At 50.4% G+C, this 10,011-nt stretch overlaps 1 protein-coding gene across 1 annotated transcript in view; it reads right to left on the bottom strand.

Annotated features, from left to right (window-relative positions):
- The window catches only part of CACNA2D4 (calcium voltage-gated channel auxiliary subunit alpha2delta 4), a 109,480-nt gene that overhangs the window by 41,533 nt on the left and 57,936 nt on the right, over positions 1 to 10,011 (bottom strand). The window contains exons 24-26 of the mRNA XM_026502817.4: positions 7,727 to 7,822; positions 5,476 to 5,603; positions 1,542 to 1,622 (exon numbers count right to left, since the gene is read on the bottom strand). Of these exons, the coding sequence (XP_026358602.2) occupies positions 1,542 to 1,622; positions 5,476 to 5,603; positions 7,727 to 7,822 (305 nt within the window). The remainder of the gene's footprint in view (positions 1 to 1,541; positions 1,623 to 5,475; positions 5,604 to 7,726; positions 7,823 to 10,011) is intronic.

The raw sequence follows: 10,011 nt of genomic DNA, 5'->3' as shown, positions 1-10,011 counted from the left end.
CATAGTCCAGGGAGGGGAAATTACAAAAGGAGACAACCCTCCTGCCCCATAAAAGTTGAAGCATAAGGTCTTTGGTGCCTCACTCTTTTCCTATCATAGCCACACACCCCGGAGCCTCAGAGCCATTGTCTGCTGTGCGTTAAACCAGAGGCACCAGGACACGGTTTCTATGGCAACCCCTGGAGGCTCTAATTCAGCTCTGAGTTAAAAACGATATCAAATAATTGGAGAGTGCAGGAGAGCGCAGCCAGCAGCCTGACCCTGTGTCCCCTCTGGTTCCTAGACTCTCGGGTATGCAGGGGCTGAGAGGGTCCACATCACGGAGGGGACAGGACAGGACAGGGACACTCAGCTGGGACCTCTGAACAGGCTTGAGGGAAACAAGTTTGGGTCCAGTTTTGGCTTAGCAATGGCTCTGGAGTTAGCACACTGTGGCCTAAGTTTAAAAAGGCAGCTGAGATGGCATGAGCACCCCCCCCCCCCCAAATGCTGGAGCAGAGCATCATGAAGGCCACCGGGGGCATGCGTGTTTTCTCCAGCGGGGAGTCAGGGTCAGAAGATCTGGGCCAGACCCCAGCCTGCTCCTCCCACCTCCTTTGCCCTGAACCCAGCCTGTGGGGGACAAGGATCACCCACCCCTGCCTGCGCCCCGACACCTTCCAGCTGCAGAGTCCTTTCACACAGCTTGGGGGCCCTGGGGAAGCAGGACGGGACCTGTGATGGCTGATGCTTGAGTGCCCACTGAACTGGACAGCTTTGCAGAACCCAGCTAAAGCCGGGATAGGAGGACTTCAGCATACAGGCCTGATCGTGCTCAGGCAAGGAGGCCCAGGTGCAAAAAGGACTCTTTTAGGTACCAAGAAACCACCAAGTCTGGGCAGCTGGGGAGGGGCATTGGGTGCTCTCATCACATTTGAGGTCAATAGCAGCACAGGCTCTCAGAGAGAGGCAACCTGAGTTCAAATTCTAGCTTCATTAATTATTAGCTGTGTGACCTCAGGCAAAGAATTTTTGTGTCTCAGTTTCCTTGTCTGTAAAATGCAGCTGAAAGTATCTGCTTCACTGGATCACCCCAAGGGCCGAATGAGATGTGCGCGGGACGCAGTCTCCCAGATGCCGGGCACATACTGAGCACGCGGCCCTGGCCCATCCTTCAGGCTCTGAGTCACGGGGCTGGCTCTGTGCGCAGTGGCGTTCTAGACCCAGGGTGAGAGGAGAGGGAAGCAGCACACAGAGCGGTGCTGAGGAGGTCCCAGTTGCAGTCTCTGTCCCTGGTGACCTGGAGCAGATATCTTAGCCTGAGCTTCATTTGACTGACTTCATAAATTCTTTTGGATCTCAGGTTTTATGGTTTTATAAACAAAATGGCTTAGGAAGACTCCTTTCTCCCTCAGTCCCACTGCTTGGCTGGGAAAACCTTGGGCTGGAGGACTGTGGTCCTTGCAGACCACAGGCTGGGTCCTCCTGCTATTACTGTGTGCCTTATTCCTGACCTTGACGCACAACGCCCTGACTGCGGGGGCGCGGAGGGCAGCTCCTACCTGCAGCAATGGCTGTCTTCTTGTCCACGGTCACGGCCACAGCGGTGCTGGCTGTCACTACCATGGGCTGGCCTGGACTTTCTGGGGAAACAAAAATTGCTAAGTCACTTTCTCAGCGCCAGGGGAAGAGCCAGTGGTTGGGTGGTGGGATGGGGAGGCTGAGAACACACTGTGAATCTTGGGAGAGGGCATTCCTTGAATAAGTGGAGGGGGGGTTGATGGGGAAAGTCCCCGCTGTGGTGACACTGTCACCATTGCACACTGGTCTCTGCAGAGGGCCTCCCACATGTCAGGTATTGCCACCTCCCCATGCAGATCTGAACCTGCCAGATAAATACATCAGGGCCCCTGGCGGCCTGGACAATGCAGTGTTGTCCCCGTCACTAGGACACTGTGAGTTCGCTCTGTCTCGGGGCAGCAACTGTCTGCTGGCTGGTGCCTCCCTTGTGCTCAGGGACCCTGCTGTGACCGTCCTCTCAGCACGTGTTCCACCCAGAAGCCTTGCGTTGTGTCAAATGATTCTTTCTAGCAGAAAGACAGGCTGTGTTCCAGGACTCGTGGTGGCTGATCCTGGGCTGTCCTTCATCAGTCACATGAGTCAGGGTGACATTGACAGCCCCTTCGGAGGCCCGGTGCCAGGGCTGCGCCAGGCACAGAGGCTGGCGGGTGCCTGGCACATCTGAGGCACTCCATGAATCCTGGTCGTTGGTGGTCAGGCTGCCGCCGCCACCCCGTTAGCAAGCCACACTTTCACTGGCGTTACAGACGGCTACCACACTTCTGGGACACTCTGCCAGGCTCTTGAAGGGCAAGGCTCTGAGCTGCTCTGTCCCCCTCTTTTAGGAGAATCAGGTCACCATAGGTGCAGAACGTAGGTGGCCGTGTCAGCTCAACATGAAAACAGAGCTTTCTGGCTCCGCAGTGGTATGGGCTAGTGTGTGACCTTGGGCTTTTTAATCTTCATCAGTCCAGGGACATGTCTTAGCTTTTCAGAGCATTCTTTTTTTTCTTTTTTAAAGATTTTAATTTTATTTATTTATTTGAGAGACAGTGGGGGGGGTGGCACAAGTGGGGGGCGGGGAAGAGGGAGCTGAGCAGGGAGCCCTATATGGGGCTGGATCCCAGGACCCTGGCATCATGACCTGAGCCGAAGGCAGATGCTTCATCGACTGAGCCACCCAGGCGTCCTCTTTTCAAAGTACTCTTGTCTACAGCCAAGTTCCATTACTAAAATTCCTAAGAAAGGGGCAAAATTTTTATCAAGTGCTATATTCTGAGAAGGTCTTTATATCAAATGTTGCTTGAAACAAATAGGTCATGAGAAGCTTATGTGGAGATTGTCCATTGTCATGGAACTTAATTATCCTTTCTCGTGTCTATTTTGCTAAGATCATCCATCATACCTTGCTACAATCTAATATCTCATAGAAATTCAAAATCACTCTGATTCTAGAAGCTTCCAATATGTAGCATTGTCCTTGATTCTAGGAATTTGCCGTGATAAAACCACAATAAACACAGAAGTCAGCTTCCTCACCTTACTTCTAGAAAAGTCTGGAAGCAGGAGGGACAAGCCTGAGACACCGGGGCATTGGCGAGACTCTGCTCTGTGCTGGCAGGTCTCTCAGGCACTGGTTGTAAAAGGCAGTCCACCTGGGCAGAACTCAGCCCACCAGGGCCCCAGGCAAAGGGCAAGAGAGTCTGCCTGGAGAGGCAGAGGGAAGGCTCTGTTCACCCTGGAGGCGGTTCCTCTGCCTCTTGGGATACCCGCCCCCCCCCCCTTAAAATGAAGCTGTTGTTGTTTTCTTCCTTGGGGGAGAATGGGGGTGTGCAGAGGTGCCCACGTGTCTCCAGGCACACGCAGGAGCTAAAGCAGCAGCGAGGGTGTGAAAAGAGAGCAGGCTCCTGCCTCCTTACTCAACTGTCCCCCCTTTCGGGTTGCCAGCCTCCCTCTCTTCTCCTTGCGGCTTAGTTCCCCACCCACCGCCCTCCTACCTCCCCGCCACAAAAAGCAACCCCGGCAGCCTTCAGGCATGAGCCCAGTGACAATGCAGGTAGGAGGGAGCCCTGTCATGGGCTGGGGGCAGGGGCCAGGGCTTCACCCCAGAGAACCTCCCCAAGACCCTGTGGGTGGGACCCCCTCCTGGGCGGGCCCTTGATGCTGCTCTAGAAGGTGACAGGAAGAAAGAGCTGCCTCTTTCTGGCTCTGGGGGGCAATGTGGGGAGGAGACCCTCACCTTGGCTTTGTGAGCCTCCCTTGTAGGCTTTCACTGGGAATAACAGCACCCACTTCCTCTTCTCCTTCCTGCCTTACATTTAGGGCAGGAAAAGAGCCTGGGCTTTGGTGGGCAGAACGTGGGTTTGGCCTGGCTCTGTGGCTCCCTAGCTGTGTGATACTGGGCAAGTCACAGAACCTCTCTGAGCCTCAGATTTTTCCTGTGTAAGAAGAGAAGTAATAGCAACACTTACAGGGTTGTGCAGATAAAATAGTTATAGGCTCTGGAATGTTTTGTAAAGCATATTAGCAATGCATTCAGTGGGGGGAATAGGCATAAGATGGAGAGGTGGGCTTAGGCACAAGGTGAAGAAGGTGTCAAGAGGGCATAGAGGGGGACCTCCTCCTTGCTGCCTGCAACCCCAGGAGAAGCCCGTGGGAGCCTGAATCTCCCCAGCTGTCAGCTCAGGGTACCTTCTCCATCAGGAAGCTGGACGATGGTTTTGGTGGAAGGGCATCTCAAAGGGGAAGTACAACTCTCCATTCCAGGTAGACTTCCAGCCGGAGTTCTCCACTTGCTCCGCTCTCCTCCTTCTCCTCCTTCTTCCCCCTGCCCCCACTCTTCCTCCTTCTCTCCTTCCTCCTCCTTCCTGTCTTCCCCACGCCTCCTTCTCCTCCTTCTCTCCCTCTTCCTCTCCACCATCTCTGTTCACTCTGACCTGGACACAGATATCCCTAAGCCCTTTTGCTCCACTGTGCTGGGGTCAGTTTCCCTCGCAGGTGACCTGGTGGAGGGCCTGCTCTGCTGCAGACTCTTGGGCCCCTGGATGAGGCCCCCAACCTCTCTGGGCCGCAGTCTCTTCACGTGTAAATTAAGAGGATGAAGCTACGCATCCTCCAAAGTCCCTTTCTCTTCTAAACATTTCGCAGTCTTCTTGGTGCTCTGTTAAAGTCACTTACTTTTTCTTTTTGGGGGCTATTTTTCAGAGTGGGGGCTGGAGGTTGGGAGTTGGGTGCCAGCAGCTCTGAAACCCTCCCTGGGCCTTGGGCTAGTAGGGATTTGGTGGTTTGGTCCATAGGGCCAATCTTGGCTGTCCTGCTTCCTTACCCCTTGAGCCCCCTGTGGCCTGCCAGCCAGGAGGTGCCCTGTTATTACTGGGAGGTCCTGAGCAGCAGACAGGGAGGTCAGTGTTGCAGCTCCCGGGAGACCCTAAGGGAGTGGGGACCAGGCTGCTTTCTCTGGGAAGAAGTGCGATGGGGCAGTGAACCTGATAAGTGTAGTAGTCCCCTGATGGAATAAAGTCTGTTACTTTCATCTGGGGAGTTTAAGAAATTTTCAAAGATACTCAGATGTTTAGAAACATAAGAATCTTAAAGAACAACTCTTCCAATATGTTTCTATTTGGAATTTGGGCTAGAATCCAGCTCTTCTTGACTTTTGGGTCAAATCTTTTTCCTTTGTGCCATGCTGGGTTTTTAATTTGGGCTGCTGGCTGGGGGATAAAATGAGCTGTCCTATATTCAGGGTAGAGATCAATAGCGTGGTAAGGCATGAGTGAACTTTCTCAAGGTGCTAACGTGTGTCAGGAGGGAAGGTTGGAAGGGAACCCAGAGGTGTGGACATTCTGTTCCCCATCTGCTCCTGTTTCCCACCAAGAGCAGCAGGAAGAGTCACGCCCTGGTCCAGCTTGGCCCCAGGAACACAGGGGTACGCATTACCTGGTCCTTCTGCTGATCGGAGATTGAAGACAAAGCTGCCAGCAGGCTGCTCAGCAGCCTGGCGGTACCACAGAGGGAAGTGGTCCATGGTGAACACACTGGCCTCATCCTCAGGAGTCAGGAACTTTCTGCAAAGAGAAAGATTTGGTACCTCCTCCCAAATCTGGGAACATGTTTATCCTTTTCTCTTTTTTTCACACAAGGTTATCTTGGCTGGGCCAAGAAGAGAGATTCATCTCTGTTTTGGTAGAGTTGCAGGTATAAAATATTAGTCCCTAGACTGATTTTACCCCAGACAACGTTCCCCAGCAATTCCTGCCTTTTCCAGAATCAAATGCTGTTGCACCTGATGGTACACTAGTAGCTAGAAGAGGTAGAGAGCCTGTATTGTGAAAGGAGACTTTTTTTTTGTTAAATGAAAACTCCTTTGCCTGCAGGGTTTATTTCTTTTGGATATACCCTAATTTCTTTTTGTCTGGCTAATTGGCATGTCTGAATGGGGAAATTGCATAGTGAATTCTATCACTGCACGAATAGAAGGGCATAAATTCCCCCAAAATGGTTACTTCAAAAGTCATTGCCTCTAGGGTTTAGAATGCATTAGGAGTTATCTTTTTCTTGAGCAGCTTTACCTTGCTAATTATGGTTTTGCATTCCCTGAACACACAGCAGCCAGCAGAAGGGAGTGTTGGTCCAGAAGCAGAGTGGGAGGCAGGGAGAAGCTGGTTTGTGGATTAAAAAAAGACACTGTGGATAACCCACAAGGTGGATAATTGAAGTTTGATTTTAAGAGAGGTTGGCTTACATATTTCAGAAGCTACCTGCCTTGTTGCACAGTTCCTGAGCTCTCCAGTCATGTCACAGTCTTGGTGAAGGGAGCCCTTTGGAATTGCGCGGTGCTCGCAACATTTGTGGTGGCTGCCTTCGTAACCTAGGAGGGTCTCTCTGTACTGAGATTTCCCTCTTCCATTTCCTAGAAGCCTTTCTGAGAGGGTGCAGGGAACTACCGGGGATGCTTTACCCCCTTCATACTGCCAGGTGTGGTTCACCCTGTCCAACTTTGGCCAGACAATGACATGGGTATGCGATTTTCTGAGTGGGGGCGGAAGTTTAAGGGGATGAGGAGGTACAATTGGGTGGCCAGCTGGAGGGGTAGTGAGTGTGGGGAGGTCAGTTCCCCACACTGTTCAAGGCCTTTGGGTGAATCTACAGTTTGCCCACCAGATTTGGTCCATTGAGTCATTTGCTGTGTCTAACTAGACCATGGAAAGGGTTAGCGAGGTGGAGGGCTCTCCTCCGTTCACCTCTCTGGGAGGGAGGGGACGTGGGGAGAGAGAAAAGCAACTTGTTTTGTTCTCCTAGAAAACCTCAGCTTTCTAGCAAGGGTGGATCTGTCAGAGTTCTGGAAGAAGCTCATAGATGGCGCTCCGTGGCTGCGTGTGTTTGGATTCAGTGAGAGGAGCAGTGAGCGGGTGGGATGCAAGGACCATGGGGTGACCCTCGGCTGTTCTCCTCCAGTGCCTGCTGGCCTCTGCCTGTTTGAGTCTCATGGTTTTTGTGGTCTGCGAGCGGTAGGTGGCTCTGCTCTCCCAACCCCCAGCCAGCCTGCTTCTCTGGCTCCCATCCTTCCTTTGTATCCTTGGTAGGGGAATACCCTGGCAAGTTGGTCTCCCAGCATCCAGGCTTCGCTGGGAGCAGGGTCTCTCACCTTCAGCACTATTGACATTTTGGGCAGACAACGGTTGTGAGGGTGTTAACACCATCCCTGGACTCTGCCCACTAGCCTTTCCCCCATCCTCTAGCTGTGACAACTAAAAATATCTGTACACATTGACCAATGTCCCTGGGGTGGGGATGGGGGAAAATCACCCCCAACTGAGAATTGCTGGCTTAGGGGATGTGTAAGTTGTCATCAAAGGAGGGGACACAGCCAAATGATTTAACTTTTCACATAGGGACTGGTCCCAGGGGGAAAACAACTTCTGGGTTTCCTTTTGTGGAAGTGATTAACCCTTCCAAGGTTAGTGTCCCAGCCACACTCTTGCCTGACTGGGCCACTCTCCCTCCTCTCCCGGGGACACCTCCAGGATGCATCTAAGCCTGGTTGAGGGTTACTTTTCTGACTCTCCCAATCTGCAAACCACAACCCTTCCTCCCTCCATGCACTCCTGGCCTCTGAGAGTCTGCCTGTCCACATGCCACAGGAAGACCCAGGAGGGATCCCTCTCCTGGGGTGCCCAGCATGACTTACTTGTCAGAGACCTTCTCGGAGCCCACAAACAAGGTGCTTCTGAGGAGGCCGGCCCGGGTGCCCAGGAAGGCCATGTCCACCATTTCCTCGGACTCACTGTGAGGCAGACAGAGCGAGTGTCATTACCAGGCACCGCAGCGACAGGTCTAGGAAGGGGGCACCAGGAGCCCGGGGAAGACCTGCAGGCCTCTCCTAGTGCCTGGCTTGATCTTTCTGGGGTGGGGGTCAGGGGGCAGGCAGACCAGTTGCTCAAGGGGTTGCACACACATGCACTGGCATCATGTTTGTTACATCTGGTAGACCTGGCTGCCCTAGGCAGCACCTTCCCTTGTTAATAAGGTCCTCTGGGCCTCTGCCTTTCTGCCTTTTTCTTTTTCTTTTTTTGACTCCTAATTTGTCAGGTTTTGGAGTAATTATCTCTGAAAGACAGAAGGGATTCAGGAAAAGAGATGTTGATTTGGAACCTCAGGAACAAGAACTTCTTATGACTGACACAGGACACGTCACAGTTTTAAAACCCTTTTTACATGTTTAATTTATTATTGAAATGGGAAAGAAGGAGGAGCAGACATGGTCTGCATCCACCCATGCGGACCTGGCGGACTTTATAACCTGGCCAACGAGACTGGAGAAAGAGAATCCCTCCGCTAGCTGGGGTGTGACTACTCTCTCTCATGGTCTTGGGCTGCATTTCCACGGCGATGGCACCAGCGTGGGAATTATCGCTGCTTTTTCTTAACATTTCAGGTTTTTTGAGATAAAACAGACTTAAAATTGTAAGATTTTTAAGTGGTCATCATGGTTATTTGATCTATGTATACATGGTGAAAGGGTTCCTCCCATCTGGTTAAATACCACATCCATCATACCAGGCATGTATCTTTTTCTGGTGGGTGAGAATATTTAAGTTACATTCTCAGCTAATTTCAGTTATATAATACAGTGTTATCAAGCACCACCGCCATGTGTTATTAGACCCTTAGGCCTTCTTCCTCTTCTGGCTGAGAGAGTGTGCTGACCTCTCTTCCCCGAGCAGCCACAGCAATACTTTCCTTCTTTCTGTTTCTGTGACTTTGACTTGATTTTGTTTTACTCGTTTATAGATTCTACATGTAAGTGACGTCATGTAGGATTTGTCGGCCTCTGTCTGGCTTGTCTCTCTTAGCATAATGCCCTCCAGGTTCATCGAGGTGGTCACAAATGGCAGGATTTCCTTTCTCATGGCTGAATAATATTTCATTGCATATACATATATAACACACTTTCTTTGTCTATTCATGCATTGAAGACATGTTGTTTCCATATTTTGACTATTGTAAATCATGCTACAATGAACATGGGGGTGTAGATAGCTCTTCAAGATAATGGTTTCATTTCCTTTGGATAAATAATCAGAAGCGAGATCATTGGACCATATGGTAGTTCTATTTTGAAATTTTGAGGAACCTCCAAACTGCTGTTCATAGTGGCTGCACCAATCCGCATTCCCACCAACAGTGCACAGGCTTCCCTTTTCTCCACATCCTCACCAGCACTTGTTGTCTCTTGTCTTTTGGATAACATTCTAACGTGTGAGGTGATGCCTCACTGTGTTTTTGATTTGCGTTTCTCTGATGATTACTGATGTTGAGAACTTTTTCGTGCAACTGTTGGCCGTTTATAGGTTTCCTCTGGAAAAATGTCTATTCAGTTCCTCTGCCCTTTGAAAGAAATCAGATAGTTTTGTTGTTATTGAGTTGTGTGTGTGTGTGTTTTAACATATTTTGGATAGTAACCTCTTATCAGATATGATTTGTAAATATTTTCTCCCATTCTGTAGGTTGCCTTTTCATTTTGTTCTTTTTCTTGCTTAATTGCTGTGGCTAGGACTTCCACTACCATGTGGAATAACATCGATGAGAGCCGACGTCCTTACTTTGCTCCTGATCTTAGAGGAAGAGCTTTTAGCTTTTCATTGTTTTTGAATATGACATCAGCTGTGGGCTTGTTATATATGGCTTTTATTTAATTACTTCTAACTTTATTAATATTCATGCCCCTAGCCCAATTTACTACACGTTATTACCCAATTTCTCTCAGTACATAGATCAGTGGTTTTAGTGAGTGTACAAGGTAGGCAATACCCAAACCATTGCCAAGGGGAAGGTTTTTGTTTGTTTGTTTGTTTTGTTTTTGTTTTTTTAATCAAGGCTCAGCTGTGTGGCTATTGGGGTTTCCCTAATGGGATTCTGTGAAGAAGGCTGTACCTGCGACATTCAACTGATAGCACCTGGAGCTGGATTAAA

Source organism: Ursus arctos, unplaced genomic scaffold (genome assembly GCF_023065955.2).
Source record: "Ursus arctos isolate Adak ecotype North America unplaced genomic scaffold, UrsArc2.0 scaffold_26, whole genome shotgun sequence".
Taxonomy (NCBI): domain Eukaryota; kingdom Metazoa; phylum Chordata; class Mammalia; order Carnivora; family Ursidae; genus Ursus; species Ursus arctos.
Note: the sequence above shows the minus strand (reverse complement) of the source record. Positions and strands in the feature narration are given on the sequence as shown.